Below are 24,495 nucleotides of genomic sequence, written 5' to 3'. Positions count from 1 at the left end.
TCTACAATGTAGAACATTGTACAAATTAAGAAAAACCCTTGAATGAGTAGGTGTTCTAAAACTCCTGACCGGTAGTGCATGTATGTACAGTATGTAATGCTATGCCTATACAGGGCTTTACGTGACGAATGTATCACTAAAGCATGATGACATTGCAAAGCAACAATGTTGACGGACATTGAAGAGAGTTCAGATGAATATTTGTCAACATTGGAGTTGCATAGCTAGGACAAGGTTGCACCAGTATTTGGCCGTTAGAGATGTCGACAAGTCATACTCCTCGTTGACGTCTCTAACGCCCAAATACTGTGGCAGGACGAGGTTGTCTGACATAGCTATACTGAATCCAGCTAACGTTAATGAATGCATATCTCCGACGTGGAACTGTACCTGAAATTCGAGGCCGTATATCACAGGTGCATCGTCCTCCATGTCCCACGTATGTTGCAAGCTTATTATTATTGCTTGAAAGCGTTACGTTTATTGTGAGATTTTACAAATAAACTGTTTTTCCATCACCTCGCTGGATGTTATTTTAATTCCGCAAACGTTAAAATAAATACTTACGTAGCGTACAGTGAATGTCCGTAAATATATCTGGAGAAAGCAGATGTTTACGGTTTAAAATGCGTAAAATATTTCAGAATACCGATTCGACAGATACGTAGGAAATTTGATTCCTGTTGGACACTGTACATTTCACTTCCTGGAAGATTCACGCAGGCGCACTATTGCCGTAGCGCAGTAGCCAGTCATCGTTCCTTAGCAAAGGTAATCTAAAGCGCCTTATTTTTGTTTACATTGGTTTACAGTTTAATGGGGCAGGCTGATGCATCGCTACATGTTATTTATGTAAGCAAGTGATTTGTATGAATATATTTATAAAGGTAGTTATGTCCTTTTTTTGCCATTTGAAGCACCTGTAGCTTAGCACGCTAACTTTAGCTAGCCATCATTACCCAAAAAGCACAACAATCTAAGTTACTAGCCATAGAAATTGAATTAATCATTGTATTCTAAGTCCGTATTATACATTTCATTGTAAAGAACATGACAAAGTACTTACAATACATCATATTTTTAGGTAACCGGATTTATGATTCCTACATACTATTATTCTCAGGGAAAATATGGATAGCAACGAGACTCCTGTCACCCTGGACATCACAGGGGCAGTGGAGGTTGAACCCAACCTGAGTGAAGACCGTATCCCTCCAGAGCCAGCCCCCACCCTCTCGCCCTCCTCTGTTGTCCTGTTCCTGGAGGAGATTATTGACCTGGGGTGCGAGTCCTTCATCACTCCCCAGGAGGACAGCCACAGCACACCCTCAGAGAGCCTGATGGACAAGCTCAACGACCAGATGATGGAGAGTGTCATGATCTCTGACTCCACCAACAACAGTGAGGAGGAACATGTGGTTCCCATGGACAACCTGCTGGAGCAATTTGAGGAGAGAGAGGAGGAGCCAGCAGCAGCAGTGGTTAAAGAGACCTCAGTGGAGAAAGCGAAGAAGGAGGAGAAAGTGGATGATCTGATTGGACAAGACACTACTGAGATCAAGATAGAGGCTGCGATGATACAGACAAGTCCAGTAGCCTCTAGCCCTGAGGAACCAGTGGATGATGTGAAACCAGAGCCTACTACTGAAGAGCAGGATGTTGTCTCCGTCTCCGCTGTAACCCCAGAGGACAGCACCCCCAGCCCAGGCACCCCTAAGCATGAGGCAACACCCCTGGAGGCCAGCAGCAAAGGGACCACAACCAAGGACGAGCCCATCCCTGTGTGCACCATCTTCAGCCAGACCAAAGCCCAGGCCCTGGTGCCACATTGCTTCCAGCCCACCCTCATTAAATCACCCAGCTTCAGTAGTGGCTGCGGCAGGGGGAGCACAGAGATTACCCCTAGTAAACTGGCTCCTCTGGTCCGCCAGCCTCACTAAGTTATTTTCTTACAGTGGCCATATCAACCCGGCTACTGACTTCTTTGACTCCTTCACCACCTCCTCCTCCTTCATCTCTGTCAGCAACCCTAACGCAGAGTCCCCAAAGTCAGCCGCCCCACCGGAACACCAACTCTCTGCCTCCTCTGGGTCCTCTCTGTCCACCTTTGGGCCTTCAGAGTCCGGTACCCCCAACCCCAACTCCTTCTTTGGGCCTATCCAGACTGAACAAACCCCCAATCCCTTCACCAGGCTGCAGCAGAGCCAGCCCCGGACCCTCCTTAGCCCTTCACCCAGCTGTTCTCGGGTGGAGACTACCCGTTTGCCAAGGCTCTGAACATGAGTGAAGCTGATAAGAGGTACGGCGCATGGCTGCCCTCTGAGACCAGAAGGTGCTGTCTACCTCTTTCACCTTTAGATCGCTGTACTTCTACTTATTCAGTGATAGAAGACCGTGTAAATGGCTATGTTTGCTGAGTCTGGGTAGTGTGCATGCAGCAGATAGATACCCTTGATATTCTGTGATGACTACCTAGAGTATGTCACACCTTCCTCATAGAATGGTGTTGTTAATAGCACAGCTCCATAAAATACCCTATCATTTCTCTGGCTCACCTCTCTCCCCTACCCCTACATAAAGCATGAAGATTAGTCTGAATAGCGACCTCTCCTCCTCCATCACCCTATCCTCCTCCCACCATCTTAGCCGCTGACCCGCAAACAACCCTGACCTGCACTTGGTATTTAAAACGTACGCACCATAGCAGCCGGCAGAGAGATGGAGAGAGAATAGAAGGGAGGGAGGAGATCCTCCAGGCTCTGAGTTCTTTCCTGCTGTGCCAATGTATAATGCATGGGAGCTGTGTACATATTTCAAGGCCTTCTGGTCTCTGCTTACACAAACATACACATCTGGTGCTGGACTGCAGTCTGCCTGGATGCACACATACACACCCTCTCACAGAGTAGACCACTTGACCGAAGGCTGAAAATACCACCTGGTGTGTGTGCGTCACTGACTCTACCGATGCACACCAGCCAGCGTGGGCGGCCCCCCAGTGTAAAGAGGGAGTGAAGGAGAAAAATAAAAAGAAGTAGAGTGAGTCAGGCAGGTCTGTTGAAATGTCAGTGGGCTTTGCTCCTCACAGCTCCAGACCGACTCAGCCAGTCAACCTTACACTGATCAATACCTGTGATTGATTGCACCAAATTTGAGACAACTGGGTAGTCTCTTTCTCGATTCGCTCAGTAAATGTTGGCAAGGTGTGTGTGTGTGTCTGGTTGTACAGAGCTGTGTGTACCCTGGGGTTGTTCTGACTAGTGAGATGTGTGTGTGTACACTCCTCCCCCCTGATTCTTGGGGCTGCTGGGAGCTGGTAGTGACTCATGCTGCAGTGCCAGAGTGTGACTGCACCCACTGCCTCCACACAAACGCTGGCTCACACAGAGGGAGGAGCACAGAGATGAGGGAAGGGGAGAGGAAAGATAGAGGGAGTATGACAGAAGAGATGGGGAGGAAGAGAGAAGGGAGGGAAGAAGATTTAATAGGCCTTTCTAATCGACCTGGCCCGGGTATCCTGGAAGGACATTGACCTCATCCCGTCAGTTGAGGATGCCTGGTCTTTCTTTAAAAGTAACTTCCTCACCATTTTAGATAAGCATGCTCCGTTCAAAAAATGCAGAACTAAGAACAGATATAGCCCCTGGTTCACTCCAGACCTGACTGCCCTCGACCAGCACAAAAACATCCTGTGGCGGACTGCACTAACATCGAACAGTCCCCGCGATATGCAACTGTTCAGGGAAGTCAGGAACCAATACACACAGTCAGTCAGGAAAGCTAAAGCCAACTTCTTCAGGCAGAAGTTTGCATCCTGTAGCTCCAACTCCAAAAAGTTCTGGGACACTGTGAAGTCCATGGAGAACAAGAGCACCTCCTCCCAGCTGCCCACTGCACTGAGGCTAGGTAACACGGTCACCACCGATAAATCCATGATTATCGAAAACTTCAACAAGCATTTCACAACGGCTGGCCATGCCTTCCGCCTGGCTACTCCAACCTCGTCCAACAGCTCCCCCCCCCCCGCAGCTACTCGCCCAAGCCTCTCCAGGTTCTCCTTTACCCAAATCCAGATAGCAGATGTTCTGAAAGAGCTGCAAAACCTGGACCCGTACAAATCAGCTGGGCTTGACAATCTGGACCCTCTATTCCTGAAACTATCCGCCGCCATTGTCGCAACCCCTATTACCAGCCTGTTCAACCTCTCTTTCATATCGTCTGAGATCCCCAAGGATTGGAAAGCTGCCGCAGTCATCCCCCTCTTCAAAGGGGGCGACACCCTGGACCCAAACTGTTACAGACCAATATCCATCCTGCCCTGCCTATCTAAGGTCTTCGAAAGCCAAGTCAACAAACAGATCACTGACCATCTTGAATCCCACCGTACCTTCTCCGCTGTGCAATCTGGTTTCCGAGCTGGTCACGGGTGTACCTCAGCCACGCTCAAGGTGCTAAACGATATCATAACCGCCATCGATAAAAGACAGTACTGTGCAGCCGTCTTCATAGACCTTGCCAAGGCTTTCGACTCTGTCAATCACCGTATTCTTATTGGCAGACTCAGTAGCCTCGGTTTTTCGGATGACTGCCTTGCCTGGTTCACCAATTACTTTGCAGACAGAGTTCAGTGTGTCAAATCGGAGGGCATGCTGTCCGGTCCTCTGGCAGTCTCTATGGGGGTGCCACAGGGTTCAATTCTCGGGCCGACTCTTTTCTCTGTATATATCAATGATGTTTCTCATGCTGCGGGCGATTCCCTGATCCACCTCTACGCAGACGACACCATTCTATATACTTCCGGCCCGTCCTTGGACACTGTGCTATCTAACCTCCAAACGAGCTTCAATGCCATACAGCACTCCTTCCGTGGCCTCCAACTGCTCTTAAACGCTAGTAAAACCAAATGCATGCTTTTCAACCGTTCGCTGCCTGCACCCGCACGCCTGACCAGCATCACCACCCTGGATGGTTCCGACCTTGAATATGTGGACATCTATAAGTACCTAGGTGTCTGGCTAGACTCTAAACTCTCCTTCCAGACCCATATCAAACATCTCCAATCGAAAATCAAATCAAGAGTCGGCTTTCTATTCCGCAACAAAGCCTCCTTCACTCACGCCGCCAAACTTACCCTAGTAAAACTGACTATCCTACCGATCCTCGACTTCGGCGATGTCATCTACAAAATTGCTTCCAACACTCTACTCAGCAAACTGGATGCAGTTTATCACAGTGCCATCCGTTTTGTCACTAAAGCACCTTATACCACCCACCACTGCGACTTGTATGCTCTAGTCGGCTGGCCCTCGCTACATATTCGTCGCCAGACCCACTGGTTCCAGCTCATCTACAAGTCCATGCTAGGTAAAGCTCCGCCTTATCTCAGTTCACTGGTTACGATGGCAACACCCATCCGTAGCACGCGCTCCAGCAGGTGTATCTCACTGATCATCCCTAAAGCCAACACCTCATTTGGCCGCCTTTCGTTCCAGTTCTCTGCTGCCTGTGATTGGAACGAATTGCAAAAATCACTGAAGTTGGAGACTTTTATCTCCCTCACCAACTTCAAACATCTGCTATCTGAGCAGCTAACCGATCGCTGCAGCTGTACATAGTCTATTGGTAAATAGCCCACCCATTTTCACCTACCTCATCCCCATACTGTTTTTATTTATTTATTTTTCTGCTCTTTTGCACACCAATATCTCTACCTTTACATAACCATCTGATCATTTATCACTCCAGTGTTAATCTGCATAATTGTAATTATTTGCCTACCTTCTCATGCCTTTTGCACACAATGTATATATAGACTCCCCTTTTTCTACTGTGTTATTGACTTGTTAATTGTTTACTCCATGTGTAACTCTGTGTTGTCTGTTCACACTGCTATGCCTTATCTTGGCCAGGTCGCAGTTGCAAATGAGAACTTGTTCTCAACTAGCCTACCTGGTTAAATAAAGGTGAAATAAAAATAAAAAAAAAAAAAATAAATAAAAAAAAGAAGAAAGATGAGGGGAGGGATAAAGAGGAGGAATGGTAAGAGAGGTTTTGAGAACAGATGCTGTGTTCTCTCTCTCCTCTATCTCACTCCATCATTCAATCCCCTGATGATCTACAGACAGTGGCAATAGTGATATGCACCACTGAGTGAACATTATTCACATGTGGTAGAGCTCAACTAACATCTTATTAGCACCAACTTTACAGACAGTAACTGAGTCCAAATATCATAGCTACACACTGTCACTTTAAATGGAACTGACCCCAACCCTGTATAATGTTGTGGAGAGGTCATTTTTGTCTGTGCTGGATTAGCTGTCCTCTATCCCTCAGGTTCTCTCTCTTCCTTCTACCCCTCTCTCTCTTTTCTTCCTTTCAAGGCTAGTGACCCGTCTGTCCTCTGTCCCTCAGGTTCTCTCTTCCTTCTACCCCTCTCTCTTTTCTTCCTTTAAAGGCTAGTGACCCGTCTATCCCTCAGGTTCTCTCTTCCTTCTACCCCTCGCTTTTCTTCCTTTCAAGGCTAGAGACCCATCTGTCCCTCAGGTTCTCTCTCTCCTTCTACCCCTCTCTCTTTTCTTCCATTCAGGGCTAGTGACCCGTCTGTCCCTCAGGTTCTCTCTCTCTTCCTTTACCCCTCTCACTTTTCTTCCTTTCAGGGCTAGTGACCCGTCTGTCCCTCAGGTTCTCTCTCTCTCTTCTACCCCTCTCTCTTTTCTTCCTTTCAAGGCTAGTGACCCATCTGTCCTCTGTCCCTCAGGTTCTCTCTCCTTCTACCCCTCTCTCTTTTCTTCCTTTCAGGGCTAGTGACCTGTCTGTCCCTCAGGTTCTCTCTCCTTCTACTCCTCTCTCTTTTCTTCCTTTCAGGGCTAGTGACCCGTCTGTCCTCTCCCCTGAGTCGGCTAGTCAGCATTTCCCCTCTTGCTCAGCAGAGCTCAAGGCCTCCCTCCCTCTCACCCCACCCTCATTTCCTTGGAGGCTTGTGTGTGTGACCTGTCTCTCCTCCTTCTCTTGTGGCCAATGTCTGCTGCCCGCTCTTGCACAGCATTATCCATGTCTTCTGTCTGTCACCTTCCCTCCCTCTGGTGACCTGTCGCCCCCTCTCCCGAATCCCTCTCCTTAGTGATTCTGGCCTAGGGCCTATATTTCTCCCTGTGGCTGGTCAGCGTCCCCTCTCTCTCAGCAGGGCCCAGTGCTGGCTAATCTGTCACTTTGATTAGCCAACTATCTCCTCCCCATTCCCCCGCCATCCCTCTCCCTCTCTTCCTCTGCGGCCAATGAACTCTCTCTCCTACCAGTGTGCTGGTGTCTGGGCCTGGAGCCTGTGTGCTGGGGCCAAATGTCCAGTGGAGGACAGGGCGGGGGCCGGGGGAGGTATGATCAACATCATTCCACCTTACATGCTGACCACACCGTTCGCGTCGCAAAATAAATGTAAACATACATGTTATTTAATTGCACCCACACTGTTTGCGCGCGCCATTGAGCGTCTGTTGCCAAAGGCTAAAATAGAAGTCAGTTCTATTTGTGACGCTGAACATGGTGCAAGTCCTGCCTCTCCCATCTCCTCATAGGTTTATAGAAGCAGATACCCACGACCCATCTCCTCATTGGTTACCCACATGGTTGATTGAAAGGTTAACTGAGTTTGGTCGGTCATTGTGGTAACTATGAAAGTTAGATGCCAATCGCCATATAAAGTCCAAAGAAGAAAAGGCCTGGAAGAAGGAGAGATGACTTGAAATGATTCGGTTGACTGTTTAATGTGTGGACTAATTGTCGGAGTAGAGGACCTTGTGCATTTCAGGTCAAATAACTCAACGTTTATATCCCAGGACAAATTAGCTAGCAACAGCAAGCTAACTAAATAGGACAAATTAGCTAATAACTGCAAGCTAGCTAGCTTAATTGCCATAAATGTTTAATGATTTTCGACCTGTCCCCAAATTAATATAATTGGTTCAGAGTTTGTTTTGATATTTCAACATGTGTGTTGTGATCGCGTTTGGTGTGGGGGGACAAAATCAATTTGCGCACGGCCGGTTTGGGTACGGTGTTACTCCCACCTTGGCTGGGTCAGCCTCGGCCTTGATGCTCCCTCCCCTATGTAACCACATTGATCTGCGTTATAGCTACCTTGAGGTGTACAGCCAGAGAATTGGCATTACCTCAACAATGTTTTACAACACTGAGACTTGGCCATGCTAAGTCAGCGGTTTGTCTGTCTATCAGTGAATGACTGATGTCGCCCAAAGGAGAATCGTTTGGAACTCTCCAAGACAGCCATTATAGCTTAATACATTGTTTCTATGCAAGCCCTAAGATAGTTACTTCACATATGATCTGTTTTATTCTATTGTCCCAGGGCTCTAGATGTCTGGACGCCTTCAAATAGAAACTACTGTGGTCTTTAGAACAGTCAGCCACCAGCCCATCCTCTGGCCTGGAGGCAAAGCCCTAGTCTGGCTCTCTCAGGGCCGCTAATACAAGGACTCCAGCCCTCCACCAAACCATCAAAGACAAGTTAACCACTATCCACACCTAGATGCTAGTGTATTGTGCACTCTGCCTTTCTTACTTCTCTCCCCTCTGTGTTCATTCAAAATGCTGTGGCTAAATTGAAGTGTCACTGGAACTTGGTGTGTTATGCAGAACAGGGCCCGCAATAGGGCGAGAAGCCTTTGTACTGTGTTTGGCTGGAGGCTGGCACCTCGCGAGAGCCCTGGCAGTGGGCGTGCAGCCAGCTTGGTTTCGGGGCGTTTTTACTTCACCAAAAGAAAATCTCTGAACTTGTGATCTTCAACATAATTAGAAATGCTCAGCCCATTTAAACCCACAATGCTGCTAATTAATAATCCAGCCGTGTGTGTGTGTGTGTGTGTGTGTGTGTGTGTGTGTGTGTGTGTGTGTGTGTGTGTGTGTGTGTGTGTGTGTGTGTGTGTGTGTGTGTGTGTGTGTGTGTGTGTGTGTGTGTGTGTGTGTGTGTGTGTGTGTGTGTGTGTGTGTGTGTGTGTGTGTGTGTGTGTGAGTGAGTAGGGAATCCAGTGGCATTCTATTGAAGTATTAGGCTCTTCTCCTATGGAGTTGGGATGGAGCTCCCTGGTGGCTGGCTGCCCAAGGCCTGCTTGGTTTCAACTGCTCTCCTATGGAATCACTCACTGCTACCCCTCAGAACTGTGGCTAGTCAAACAGTGTATGATCTGACAATAGCTGACTTGTCATCCTCTTAGTTCTCTCTCCCCCAGCTGTGTGTTTGTGTGCGTGCACATGTCTATGCTCTTAAGGGCTTCTGTTGAACCTTTTAGTATAGGTGAATTAAAAGGGATGAGCTAAAATGAAGTTGATTCCCTGGCTGGTGTCTGTGTGCAAACACTATGCACGGCTAATCCACTTCCTTCTCCAGTGTGAGAGACGAGGGAGTGTTAATTTAGCTCTGCACTGTGGCCCTGCTCAATACGCATTGTGTTCATCGGCATTTCCTCATTCAATTTCAGCCAATATAATGTGTATTTTATCTCATTCTCATTTGATTTGGGGAGGATCCGAGTACCTCTTATTGCAGATTATTATGAGTGGAGCTAAATGATCAATCCTGACATTATCACTCTACTGTTTTCTCTCCCACCTCTTCTAATTGAAATGATTCACACTTGGGATACACCATTCTATTATTCATGTTGTTGGGTGGGGGGGTCTTATTGGGGGGGGGGGGGGGGTCTTATTGGGGGGGTGGGTCTAAGATAACATGGATTTGTTTTATGATTGTCATACTATGGAACATTTATCTATTTGATTTAGAATTTTTGGACCCCTTTAGGTATACATTTTTTGTGGATAAAATATTTAATTTGGCCTTTACTACTACAGCCCATAGACCCCTTTCTGTGTTTGCAAACATTGCCGCACAAGGGCAATGCGTGCAAGTTGGTGGCAGAACAAGAAGGGATTTTTTGTATATATATTTTTAAATGTACACTTTAACTAGGCAAGTCAATTAAGAACAAATTCTTATTTACAATGACGGCCTACACTGGCCAAACCCGGACAACGCTGGGCCAATTATCCGCTGCCCTTATGGGACTCCCAATCATGGTTGGTTGTGATACAGCCTGGATTCGAACCAGGGTGTCTGTAGTGACACCTCTAGCACTGAGATGCAGTGCCTTAGACCGCTGCGCCACTCGGGAGCCCTGTCACAACTCTGACCGAAGGTGGCTCCCCTTCCCTTTCGGGTGGCGCTCGGCGGTCGTCGTCGCCGGCCTACTAGCTGCCACTGACTCTTTTCTTCCCCTCCTTATGTGTTTATTGATTACACCTGTTTTGAGTTTGTTGTAATTAGTTGGGCTTTATTAGTCAGCTGGCCCGCCCGTTTCTTTGTGTGGGATTGATTATTGTAACCCTGGTTTTTGCTACAGACGTACGTGTTCGTGTATCTAGTGCTAGACTGTTTTCGTTCTCTGTGTCTTGGGCATTTTGTTTGAGCATCCAAAAGTGGGGTGGCCGTGGTTCACCGTGTGTGCATTAAAGTAGCACTTTATTGAACTCTGCTTTCCTGCACCTGATTTCACCCTCACGACACCCAGGACCTTACAGAATCCCGCACCGGTAAAATGGAGTCAGCAGGAGCAGCGGCCAACCCTCTCCCATCGATGGAGGAACGGGTTCTCCACCATACCACCGTTCTCCATCGGATCGGAACGGCTATGGATCAGGTAATGGAGAGAATGGACCGATGGGAGAGGAGTGGTCTCCTCTCTCCACCTTCGGCTCCCCCAGCTCCGGACTCCCCATCCCCCGGCTCCAGCGCTCTCCGTCTTACGCTCCCGAGGGATTATGATGGAGCGGCGGCGGGGTGCCAGGGGTTCTTACTCCAAGTGTAACTGTACCTGGCCACCGTAAGACCCACTCCCTCGGGAGCAGAGAGGGTGAGTGTCCTCATCGCCTGCCTCACGGGTCGTGCTCTGGAGTGGGTGAACGCAGTCTGGGATGGCCCAGACTCAGCGAAGGAGCACTACCCAGAGTTTTCCTGCCGTTTCCGTGCCGTGTTTGACCACCCTCCAGAGGGCCAAGCAGCGGGAGAACGTCTATTCCATCTCAAGCAGGAGATAAGGAGCGCCCAGGATTACGCGCTGGAGTTCCGGACCTTGGCAGCAGGATCTGGGTGGAACGACAGGGCCTTTATCGACCACCGATGTAGTCTCCGGGAGGACGTCCGCAGGGAGCTAGCGTGTCGGGACACCGCTCTCTCCCTAGATGAGCTGATTGACATGTCCATCCGACTGGACAATCTGCTGGCTGCCCGCGGGCGTTCGGAGAGGGTCCTGTGCGTTCCACTACCCAGCACCTCCGCTCCTGTTCCGATGGAGTTGGGCGTGGCCATGCCGAGGGGTACCGGAGGAGGAGGCCCCCCCTGCACCAGCTGTTGTCGGTGTATCTAGTGCTAGACTGTTTTCGTTCCCTGTGTCTCAGGCATTTTGTTTGAGCATCCAAAAGTGGGGTGGCCGTGGTTCACCGTGTGTGCATTAAAGGAGCACTTTATTGAACTCTCTGCTTTCCTGCGCCTCATTTCACCCTCACGACACCCAGGACCTTACAAGCCCCTTATAGAATGCTAGCAAAAAAGCCTCTATTTACATGTTGCTTATGAGTGGGTTTCACACTACTTTTGGATTATAATTTGATTTTAAGCCTCGTATGAATGTCCTGTTTACTATGTTTGTGTCGTCATCGCAAATCAACTTAAAAAAACACTTCAACCTGTAAAATGTCTCTTTGGCTAGCTTCTGCTACAGCCTACAGTGGGGCAAAAAAGTATTTAGTCAGCCACCAATTGTGCAAGTTCTCCCACTTACAAAGATGAGAGAGGCCTGTAATTTTCATCATAGGATCACTTCAACTAAAAATCCAGAAAATCACATTGTAGGATTTTTAATGAATTTATTTGCAAATCATGGTGGAAAATAAGTATCAAAAATAGTTATTTTTCAAATATCACAACCAAATATAATATTAGCAACTGTCCAAGCAAGAATCAAAACATCATTGTAAGATTACGAGAACCCAAAAAAGTTATTTTGTTTAGAAGTAATAAAATCGTAAATCTACTGTAGGCTATGCTCAATATTAGGAAGGTGTACCTTATGTTTGGTATACTCTGTGTATGTCTGCTGCAGAGAGACTAGACAGAGCACGAGAACATTTGTTTTGATCAAAGTGCTGAAAACATGTGGGCACACCATTTAAAAATAAAATGGAAAACAAGCTATAGGAAGAAACATTTTTGGGCGTAGGTACAGCCGACTAGCGCTAGCTTACGCTACTTTTTATTTCATGACATTTTTTCTGATCAATACCTGGAGTCAAAATATCGATTATAATATTGCGATAGGAAACTGTTTAGATTTTTTTTTTCTTCACATTACTAGTGTTTGGGTGTGCATAGGTGGGGTGGCAGGACATGTTAGGTCATGAGCACACACAGTAAGCCTGGCTGGAAGCCTCGCTGACCAGGGATGGCACTACTTCTGATTTGCTGCCACTACATTGGGCTCTATGGTGGATATACTAAGGGTGGTGTGAGCGTATGTACAGTACATCATAGACATCATAGAGCCTATCCCCAGTGAGTGCAAGAGCCAAATATAGGGAGGGGGTGAGGAAGTGTTGCTGTTGTGGGGGCTCTGGGTTCTGTCTCAGTGGATGCAGCTGCTTCTGGCCGTCTCCCCGCCTCTCGTTTTCGGCTTCATTTCACCCCCTAATGAAGATTTAGAGGCACCCCTGGCAAGGGGGTGAGGGGGAGGGAGAGTGTGTACGTGAGGGAGAGCAAGGGAAGAAGAGATGGAAACAGAACATTTGACTGAGAGAAAGGATGTCTTTCACTAGCTACGTTTCCATCCAATTGGCAACAAATTTTGAAGGAATTATTATCAAATCTGCATAAGAACAATAAGCACCGAAGACAAAGGCTGTGCTTAATGACATAGAGCACATAAAAATAACTTTTGCGCTTAGATACCCATGTACCGAATAAAAAAGACAAGTTAAATGGGTTTCCGTTGCATTTTCAGCTCTTCTGATGGTTTTCTCACATTGTTTTTCCTTATATAGCAAAATGTTGCATTATATAGCATGTGTTCCCACTCTGGTATTGGCACGTGCTCTCCAGCCATCAGCTCACAGATACAGTGAGGGTATAGCCTATATGATGATGTTATTCTGGACAAAATTATTTTCATTTGTCAGATGGCAGACAAACATTGATGATCATGTCACCAGAATAAGCAACTCAATATTTATTGAAAAGGAGCATCAAGCTCATCACCTTGCACTTTCACCACCCTGTGAAGTTCATAATTTATTTAATCTGTAGCCTAATAAACTGCATGCTTTCCTGATGAGTCATAGTGGGAGGACCACACATGTCATCGTGTGACTTTAAGTTTACTTTGATATAATGGTTATTATATCAATATTTGCACATGAAAGCGTTTCCACCAACATTTCTCACATAGTAAATGTTACCAACAGAAAAACATCCAACCTTTTTCTAGCGTATTTTGTTTTGTCAACATTTGGAAAGTTTACCAACAAATGTTCTGTTTCCATCAGGCCTGTCATGACATGTTTTATCTGACATGTACTTTACTGGCATAAAAAGGTTAGATGGAAACCTGCTTAGTGTCCCAGGGAAATCTCCTATGATGGACCACCTCTGCTCCAGTATAGGAAGGAAACTGTCTATTGTGACTGGTCTCTCCCTCTCTCTATTCAATTCAAAGGGCTTTATTGGCATGGGAAACATATGTTTACATTGCCAAAGCAAGTGAAATAGATAATAAACAATACAGAATTAACAGTAAACATTACACTCACAAACGTTCCAAAGGAATAGAGACATTTCAAATGTCATATCATTTGTTGTCATTTGTTGTAATGATGTGCAAATAGTTAAAGTACAAAGGGGAAAGTAAATAAACATAAATATGGGTTGTATTTACAATGGTGTTTGTTCTTCACTGGTTACCCTTTTCTTGTGGCAAGGTCACAAATCTTGCTGCTCTGATGGCACACTGCTATTTCACCAAATAGATATGGGAGTTTAGCTAACCCCAAAAAAGAAATAAAAAATTATTATTATTATTTGTGGGTCAGTGTGATCCGAGGGAAATGTGTGTCTTTAATATGGTCGTACATTTGGCAGGAAGTACAGCTCAGTTTCCACCTCATTTTGTGGGCAGTGTGCACATAGCCTGTCTTCTCTTGAGAGCCAGGTCTTCCGACAGTGGCATCTCTCAATAGCAAGGCTATGCTCACTGAGTCTGTACATACAGTACCAGTCAAAAGTTTGGAAACACCTACTCATTATCTTTACTATTTTATACATTGTAGAATATTAGTGAAGACATCAAAACTATGAAATAACACATGTGCAATCATGTAGTAACCAAAATAATGTTAAACAAATCAAAATATATTTTTGATTTGAGATTCTTCAAAGTAACCACTATTTTCCTTGATGACAGCTTTGCACACTCTTGACAGCAGTCTTGAAGGAGATCCCACATATGCTGAGCACTTGTAGGCTGCTTGTCCTTCATTCTGCAGTCCAACTCATCCCAAACCATCACAGTTGGATTGAGGTTGGATGATTGTGGAGGCCAGATCATCTGATGCAGCACTCCATCACTCTCCTTCTTGGTCAACAAGTTCTTACACAGCCTGTAGGTGTGTTGGGTCATTGTCCTGTTGAAAAACAAATGACACTCCCACTAAGCCCAAACCAGATGGGATAGCATACTGCTGCAGAATGCTGTGGTAGCCATGCTGGTTAAGTGTGCCTTGAATTCTAAATAAATCAGTGTCACCAGCAAAGCACCATCACACCTCCTCCTCCATACTTCACGGTGGGAACCACTCATGCGGAGGTCATCCGTTCACCTACTCTGCATCTCACGAAGACACAGCGGTTGGAATCAAAAATCCAAAATTTGGACTCCATACCAAAGGACAAATTTCCACCTGTCTAATGTCCATTGCTCCTGTTTCTTGGCCCAAGCAAGTCTCTTCTTATTATTTGTGTTCTTTAGTAATGGTTTCTTTGCAGCAATTTGACCATGAAGGCATGATTCACAGGGTCTCCTCTGAACAGTTGATGTTGATGTGTCTGTTACTTGAACTCTGTGAAGCATTTATTTGGGCTGAAATCTGAGGTGCAGTTATTCTCATGAATTTATGAACTTATCCTCTGCAGCAGAGGTAACTCTGGGTCTTCATTTCCTGTGGTGGTCCTCGTGAGAGCCAGTTTCATCATAGCGCTTAGTTTTTGAGACTGCAATTTTCAGGATTGACTGACCTTCATGTCTTTAAGTAATTAAGGCCTGTCGTTTCTCTTTGTTTATTTGAGCTGTTCTTGCCATAATATGGACTTGGTCTTTCACCAAATAGGGCTATCTTCTGTATACCACCCATACCTTGTCACAACACAACTGATTGGCTCAAATGCATTAAGAAGGAAAGAAATTCCACAAAATAACTTTTAACAAGGGACACCTGTTAATTTAAATGCATTCCAGGTGACTACCTCATGAAGCTGGTTAAGAGAATGCCATGTTTGTGCAAAGCTGTCATCAAGGCAAAGGGTGGCTACTTTGAAGAATGTCAAATATAAAATATATTTAGATTTTTTTTAACACTTTTTTGGTTACTACATTATTCCATATGTGTCAAGACTTCCGCCGAAGTTGGGCCCCTCTCCTTGTTTTGGCGGCATTCGGCGGTCGACGTCACCGGCTTTCTAGTCACCACCGATCCATGTTTCATTTTCGTTTTGTTTTGTCTTCATTGTACACACCTGGTTTTCATTCCATTATCATGTTCCTTATTTAACCCTCTGGCTTCCCCTTTTGTTTTGTGGGTGATTGTTTTCGTCAAGGTGTTCCGTGTTCCGTGTTCTGGATTGTTCATGTTTATCCTTGTTGGATTATTGTTGATATTGAGTAAATATCGTGGCTTTACTCATACCTGTGTCCTGCGCCTGACTCCGCTTTATTCCATTCACCTGGAACATTGACAATATGTGATATTTCATAGTTTTGATGTCTTTTATTATTCTACAATGTAGAAAATAGTACAAATAAAGAAAAGTCGTTGATTGAGTAGGTGTGTCTGAACTTTTGACTGGTACTGTATTTAAATAAAGTATTTTTTTAAATTTCTTTTTAATATATTTTCAAAAATGTCAATTTTTTTTGCTTTGTTATTTTGGGGTATTGTGTGTAGATTGATGAGGGAAAAAATATATAATTTAATTTGTTTTGGAATAAGGCTGTAACGTAACAATGTGGAAACAGGGAAGGGGTCTGAATACTTTCCAAATGCACTGTATGTTTTTTTTATAGAGCCGAAAAGATTTTGAGAAGTGGTTTATCAATTTTGGATAGGTTGCTCTTCGCGTTGTTGTTTGTTTAGTGTGTTCCAATTTTCCCAGAAGTGGTAAGATTCTATGGATTCTTCAATAACATTGAGCTGATTTCTGACATGCTGTTCCTTATTTTTTCTTAGTGTATGTGTCTGTGTGTGTATGTATGTATATATATATTTGTTGTTGCCCAATAATTTTTTGTTATGTTTCTACACTACTTTCCTTACATCTAAAGCGTTTCTTAATAGTATGTGGTTTGTTTGGCTTTGATGCGTCATGATTGTGACTTGCTCTGTTCAATTAGGCTGTGATTTTGCTGTGATCTGATAGGGGTGTCAGTGGGCTGACTGAACGCTCTGAGAGACTGGGTTGAGGTCAGTAATAAAGTAGTCTACAGTAAGGCCTACTACTGCCAAGGGATGATCTATAGGTGTACCTAGAGTAGGAGTCCCCTCAAAGCCTACCATGGACTATGTACATACCCAGCGTGTGACAGAGCTGCAGGAGTTGTGACCCATTTTTGTTGGTTGTTTTGTTGTAGTTGTGTCTAGGGGGGTGTATTTGGGAGGGAATGCTGTCACCTGCAGGTAGGTGTTCTCTGTGTGCTGAGAATGTTGGGTTCTTGTCCAGTTCTGGCGTTTAGGTCACCACAGACTAGTACATGTCACTGGGCCTGGACATTTTTGCCCTCTCCCTCTAGGATGGAGAAGCTGTCATCATTTACGTATGGGGATTCTAGTGGAGGGATATAGGTAGCACACAGGAGGACATTTTTCTCTGTTGAGATAATTTCCTTATTCATTTCTAGCCAAATTTACAATGTTCCTGTTTTCATTAATTTAATGGAGTGGGTTAAGTCTGATCTATACCAAATCAGCATACCCTTTGAGTCTCTTCCCTGTCTAACACTTTGTAGTTTGGTAGATGGGAGACCAGCTCTCTGTAACCTAGAGGGCAACCAGTGGGTCCGTCTCCTCTTTACCATGTTTCTTGCAGGATGACACGTGTCTGGATTCCTGCTCTTTAGACCAAAAGCATATGACCTAAGACCTTGTATATTCTAGGATGAGAGAGTAAAGCTTTGTGGTCCATAGTGTCCAGTGTTCTTATTTGTGTGGTTTACACTTGGACCAATATTTGTGAGCAGAGCATGCTGAGTATCTGATACATGCCTCTTAGGTCTCAGGATGGGGCTTGGGTGGGTGTAGGAGTAGGGGTTGTGCCTGTTGCTCTGCTCAAGGCCTGGGTCTATGTGTGATTGTCATGTTGGGGGCAGGAGGGGCACAGGGCTGATCTGGGGGGACCTATATGGTTTGTGGCCATGGTTAGTTTGGGAGGGTGTTAACTGGTTGGGTTGGGGGGGGTGGATGTGCCTGGTGGTACTGTGTTCTGGATGTGCCTGGTGGTGCTGTGTTCTGGATGTCCTTGGTGGTGCTGTGTTCTAGATGTGCCTGGTGGTGCTGTGTTCTGGATGTCCTTTGTGGTGCTGTGTTCTAGATGTGCCTGGTGGTGCTGTGTTCTGGATGTCCTTGGTGGTGCTGTGTTCTAGATGTGCCTGGTGGTGCTGTGTTCTGGATGTCCTTGGTGGTGCTGTGTTCTAGATGTGCCTGGTGGTGCTGTGTTCTGGATGTCCTTGGTGGTGCTGTGTTCTAGATGTTCCTGGTGGTGCTGTGTTCTGGATGTCCTTGGTGGTGCTGTGTTCTAGATGTGCCTAGGGGGTACTGTGTTCTGGATGTCCTTGGTGGTGCTGTGTTCTAGATGTGCCTGGCGGTGCTGTGTTCTGGATGTCCTTGGTGGTGCTGTGTTCTAGATGTGCCTGGCGGTGCTGTGGTCTGGATGTAGGTCCTCTAGGTGCAGGTCTGGGGGGGGGGGGGGGGGGTGACCATTGCGCCTGTGTGAGGTGCTGCGGTTGAAGGCCATGTCTTTTAGGGTTGTGGGTTGTGGTGGACCAGGTAGATGTTAGGTTTTGAGGCACAGTCACAGGAAATGCTTGCGTTTACCTGCTGTATGGTAGCAGGATGAACGTCTTTTCGTGGTAGCAGGGCGGGGAAGTAGAAGAACATGTTTCAATCACTCCTTGTGTGCTGTGGCAACCCCTTTCCTGCTGTGCTCTCACATAGTTTGTGCCTGTGTGAATGTGGCTGGGGGACCCTAGTTGGTCCTTAGATAGCAAGTTTAGGGCATGCTGGGTGCTTGGGCACCAGAGTTTAGCCACTGGGTGTTGTTTCTTCTATCTATTTCCCATTGGAGCACTTAAGGACAATCTGTGGCTTTTGTGTGCCCTCAGTGGGTGTGAAAGGGTTTTCACAGGTCTGCTAGGAGGGGGTAGGGTCTGCTGGGTTGGTGGTTCTTCATTTGTCTGTTCTACTGTTGTGTGGAGGGAGGCTGTGGCTAGGATCTGGGGTGGGCTGTTCAGCCGTGGTGTCGAGGCTGGCTGTCTTTCTCTCTATCTCTAGTGTGTAAATCTCTGATGCCTAATTAGGTGGCTGACTGTGATGAATGGCCCTTTGCCGTGCAGTTAAAACCCAATCTCCAGGCTGACCTTGTCATGCTTACTGATGGGGAGGCTCGGATGTACACGCCCCCCCACCCCCTCGTCCTCTGTACTGTACCCACCCCCTCCTGCGGAGACATCTGTTGCTTTAATGTGTGTGTCCCCTCACATTGTACCTTACTCAGTGTTTCCCCGACCTTTGGCTGACCTCTACCAGCACCACCACTCTACCATCACAAATAAAATATAGAAATATAAGATGTCCTTTTTAACTGTTTGCCGCCAGCCAGGGGTTGGTTCATGTTGGGGGTCATTGTGTCTGTGTCTGTCCTCTCACCTTGTCTGGTGGTTTTGTTGAAACAGCTGTGTCCCCATCCTGTGCACCTGTAGAGCACTAAGAACGGGCACACCGCAGTGGACCGGAATGGCAGACTGCTGACAGCTCATGGTCAGGGCTACGGCAAGGCTGGCCAGCCCTCCAGCCACACCACTGACTCACTACTGGTACCTGTGTGTTTGTCTGTTCTGTCTGTCTAGGTTTCCGTGTGGCAATAGAAGTGTGATACTGGTACTGTCTGTGTGACAGTGTGACAGTGTTTTTGTGTGGTTATGTTTCTGTTTTACATATGCACTTGCTTCCATTCAGCCAGAAGAGAATTAGTGAGGTCGGGCACTGATGTTGGGTGATTAGGGGCGGCAGGGTAGCCTAGTGGTTAGAGTGTTGGACTAGTAACCGGAAGGTTGCAAGTTTCCCTGAACAGGCAGTTAACCCACTGTTCCTAGGCTGTCATTGAAAATAAGAATTTGTTCTTAACTGACTTGCCTAGTTAAAGGTAAAAAAAAATAAAAAATTGGGCCTGGCTTGCAGTCGGCATTCCAATTCACCCAGGGCTCTGTGCAGGCCAGTCAAGTGTTTCCACATTGATCTTGATAAACCATTTCTATATGGACCTCGCTTTGTGCAAGGGGACATTGTCATGCTGGAAAGGGCTTTTCCCAAACTGTTGCCATTGGGGCCTGGAACCATGAAAAACAGCCCCAGCCCCAGACCATTATTCCTCCTCCACCAAACTTTACCGTTTTGTGGAGGGCAGGTAGCAAAATCCAGGAGAACGGGCAGGTAGAGTTCTCCTGGATTTGCCAGACCCAGACCCGTCTGTCAGACTGCCAGATGGTGAAGTGTGATTCATCACTCCAGAGAATGCGTTTTCACTGCTCCAGAGTCCAATGGCGGCGAGCTTTACACCACTCCAGCCAACGCTTGGTATTGCGCATGGTGATCTTAGGCTTGTGTGCGGCTACTGTTAAATGTGCCTGGCTTTATAAATCATCCATATATGTATATCTACAGAAATAAGACAGATCCTGCTTCTGTTGCCTGTTTAAGTGTGTGTTTAATAGCCTACTGATTCCGTGAACACCAAGCCTCACGCAATTAAATAGTAAAAAATTTCACAAATTCGTCTGTTTTTAATCTTTTCTTTAATTAAGGCTTTCCACTTTTCTTTCTCGTTAGAACAGCCGCTGGTATAATTTATAATTGATTTAGTGTTGTTTACTAAATTGTCCGAAAAAATAATATTTATAATAATAATATTTAATGCTCCTTTTTCTTGATCTCATCTTATTGTTGTTATTATTATGATCATCTTTATAATAATAAGTCATGTCATTATCATTAGTAGGCTTAGTAAAGCAGCCTTGTATAACCACCATTGAGCTGTTGGCCTAAGAGCGCATCCTGTTTAGTCTTTATACTGTGACTTACTGAGGCCGTTTTTAGTCTTCGCTGTAATAAAGGCTTGACAAAAAAAACTGTACAACAGACTCTGGTACACTTCTACTTTATTTAGTGTTGTTTATAATGTTTCAAACGGTCAGAAAAATGATATTGTAATCTAACAGCACATAATATGCACACATCACTTGCTCTTTACCTTACCTCTTTAACTTATTTATTACCTCCAGGATTTTCTACAACTAGTAACATTGTATTCCACATGTCTAACTTCCCCTTTACCTCATGAGCAACCAGTTGCCTAAATATTCCCCCGTTTCGAGTTTGTCCTGTCCTCTGCATCTATTTTGCCGTTTAGGAGTTCAGAGTTTGTTATAACCAATTTATTGATGTAATTATATGCTATTCTATAGGTCAGGCCCTATTGGTCACGTCCATGAGATGCATACATGTGTCACGTAAAGAGAGTAAGGATTGAGTGAATAAGGAATGTTTTTCTGAAACAAATGAGCGATTTCGGTAACAGAACGGTTTCAGTGAGAAATGGCTGTTTTAAAATTGATTGGTCGAAAGAACAGAAGACTCTTGATTTTATTTTGTCGGGGACAGGGCTAACGTGTCTGTACAGTGTCAGCAATAGAGAGGCAAGTCTAACATACTCTCCTGTCTGGCTGTGTGTGTGGCAGGGTGTGTGTGTGTGGCACAGCACATGTGCATGTGTGGCAACGTGTGTATGTGTATGTGGCAGAGGAGAGGATGGGGGTGGAAGCCAGGAGCTGCCTGCACAAATTAGACTCCGGATGACAAGAGTGGGCTGACACACGCACACACCACACACACTCCGACAGGAGGGCTGAGGCAGGCTAAGACCCATACACAGAGGACGACCGTATCGGGCTCACACACACACATATGTAAAGTTGGTTATGTGTGTGTGTTGTTGTAGCTGAGGTTTGTTCGCCTGGCCCTGCTCACCAAGGTGGAGTCTGTTCCAGAAGGCTGAGATGGAACTGGAGCCGTTTGGAAACCTGGACCAACCTGATCTATACCCTGAATACTAGTATACTGTATACCCTGGGAGGAGAGGTACACACACCACCTTGTGGGGCGGCAGGGTAGCCTAGTGGTTAGAGCGTTGGACTAGTAACCGCAAGGTTGCAAGTTCAAACCCTCGAGCTGACAAGGTACAAATCTGTCGTTCTGCCCCTGAACAGGCAGTTAACCCACTGTTCCTAGGCCGTCATTGAAAATAAGAATTTGTTCTTAACTGACTTGCCTAGTTAAATAATGGTAAAAATAAAAAAAACACACCACCGAGTGTACAAAACATTAAGAACACCTTCCTGATATTGAGTTACACCCCCCTTTTTGCCCTCAGAACAGCCTCAATTCGTCAGCCATATGGACCGTACAAGGTGTTGAAAGCGTTCCACAGTTGTGTCAAGTTGGCTGGATGTTCTTTGGGTGGTGGACCATAGTTGATACACATGGGAAACAAGCATTTCGCTACACCTGCAATAACATCTGCTAAATATGTGTATGTGACCAATAAAATGTGATTTGACAAAAACCAGTGGCACCTACTACCATACCCCGTTCAAAGGCACTTAAATCTTTTGTCTTGCCCATTAAATACCCTTCTTTCTCATCCATTATTGACACCAATAAGGGATCATCGCTTTCACCTGGATTCACCAGGTCAGGCTATGTCATAAAAGAGAAAAATGTTCATGATGTTGTGTACACTCAGTGTATACTTCAAATACTAACCAAACGCCCTGACACAGATCAAACCATTGAAATACCCTGCTAACCACCAAAGACAACACTTCACTTCAGTGCCACTGGTGTTGTTGTTTTCCCCGTTTAACTCTGCTTGAACAGCTCTCTGATGCAGTGCCATTGCTTTAGTCTTTACAGCCCTAGAGGTTACTGTAGTGGAGGCAATCGCTATTGAGTCATGGCCGTGGACACACACACACACACAGAGAACCGAGGTGAACATGTGAAGCTACACCAAACAGCAGTCCAAGGGGAGAGCAGACTGAATTTCCATTCCTCAATATGAAATGCTTTGGGCTGCCGTAGGTGCCTCCAGATGCTGGCAACTGCTTCCTGCCTGGCATCAAAGATTCAGATCTGAAGGTCTGCTGCCCCCATCCAATATCTATTATCCATGATCTCACTCTTAGAAGGAACCTTAGTGGGCACCAAGCCTCTCCTCTCAAACAACCAGGATGTACTGTGGGAAAAACGGAATCGGCTGATAATCTGTTGACAAAGTGAGAAGGAATTTTTTTTATTTTTAAGGCTATTATTTTCAAGATACTCATCCACAAGTCATAGGTTGTGGATAAATGATCGCATGTGTCTTTAACTTGTCAGGATGAATCCAGGTTTACCCCTGACCCTTTGTACTGGAGAACATGGCTGTTCTCTCTGTGATGTCACCGTGTGTCACTGCAGAGCTGTAGAGAGAGGAGTCATGGGGGTTTTAAGGGCTGCTGCTGATTACCAGAGGAGCTGTACACAGAGAGACAGACAGAGAGAGGATGCTCTGTAGCCACCTGAATGTGTGTCTGATATCAGAGTCATAGATCAAAGACTCTTGAGTTCGGGCACATGTCTGACTGCTCACCTCTGGGTAGGGCCTTCCTTCCTCAGGGGAGAGGAGAGAGGGTGAGAGGAAGAGAGAGAGTGTTGGATAGGTAGATAGAGGGAGAGAGAAGGCTTCCTGCTTTTTCAGCAAGCATTTCACAATGCCATCTGTACATTTCATCTGTGGGTGTATGTGAACGACGCGTGCAACCTCTCCCTCCTCTCTCTCTCTCTCTCTCTCAGGCTCCATGGTTCCGTTCTCGTAGCGGGCGCTGCATGCAGAGCTGCCTCAGTACCTGGGGAAACCACAGGAGTCTCTGGACAGACGACACAGCATGAGGACTGTCTGTCAGACTGTGAGCACACACATCTATGTCTTCCTATACTTGTGAGGACATTTTGGGGACCAACAATAGATTCCCATTCAAAATCCTAACCTCTAACTTCTAACTCTAAAATAGGCTTTTATAAGTGAGTACTGACAAAATGTCCTCAATTCTCTGAATTTTAGTTGGTTTACTATTCTTGTGAGGACTTCTGGCATTCACAATTATAGTAAAATGTGTACACATACACGCATACATACACACACCAACTTTCTACTGTGTCCTCCATCACTTTTTTCTTCCAATTAAGGCAGTGATGCGTTAATGACTACCTTGCTATGTGTGTCCCCTGTAGAGCAGGGCTTGTCAGGGGACAGCTGTATGATCTACCTCACCCAGCAGGACAGACAAGGTACAGTACAGGCATATCAGACACCGTGTTATTCACATCAGTCATTCCTTTCCCTCTAGCTTTTAACAAGGTCACCAAACAACCATTAAGGTTTAAAATCCTATGCAACGAATTTGGTGGTAAAGCCACTAATTTACTGTCAAGCCTGTTTGTCAAAATAATGTATTTTTTAGGAACTTATTCATAAACAAGGTTAGAAGATTGAGAAAAGAAATCAATATATAAAACCTTGGTTACGTTGATCAACACTTCAATAATTGGATAAACAGATGACTGAGCTCAGGCTCTGTTTACTAGTCTCCTCTTGATCTGATAGTTACAGCACTCTCCCTCACTGTCTGTATGTATGTCTGTGTCTATCTGTCTCCCTCACTGTCTGTATGTATGTCTGTGTCTATCTGTCTCCCACTTACTGTCTGTATGTATGTCTGTGTCTATCTGTCTCCCTCTCACTGTCTGTATGTATGTCTGTGTCTATCTGTCTCCCTCACTGTCTGTATGTATGTC

The 24,495-nt window shown here is 45.7% G+C and overlaps 1 protein-coding gene and 1 pseudogene across 1 annotated transcript in view; one reads left to right on the top strand and one right to left on the bottom strand.

Annotated features, from left to right (window-relative positions):
* The window catches only part of LOC139375343 (EARP-interacting protein homolog), a 52,579-nt gene extending 52,006 nt beyond the window's left edge, over window positions 1-573 (bottom strand). Inside the window, exon 1 of the mRNA XM_071117038.1 lies at window positions 391-573. Within this exon, the coding sequence (XP_070973139.1) occupies window positions 391-432 (42 nt within the window). The 5' untranslated portion in view covers window positions 433-573. The remainder of the gene's footprint in view (window positions 1-390) is intronic.
* A 391-nt stretch (window positions 574-964) lies between these two features.
* The window catches only part of LOC139374508 (trafficking protein particle complex subunit 12-like), a 37,599-nt pseudogene continuing 14,068 nt past the window's right edge, over window positions 965-24,495 (top strand).

This window comes from Oncorhynchus clarkii, chromosome 19, assembly GCF_045791955.1.
Source record: "Oncorhynchus clarkii lewisi isolate Uvic-CL-2024 chromosome 19, UVic_Ocla_1.0, whole genome shotgun sequence".
Classification (NCBI taxonomy): Eukaryota; Metazoa; Chordata; class Actinopteri; order Salmoniformes; family Salmonidae; genus Oncorhynchus; species Oncorhynchus clarkii.
The sequence above is the reverse complement of the archived record's forward strand: the minus strand, read 5'-3'. Positions and strand labels throughout refer to the sequence as shown.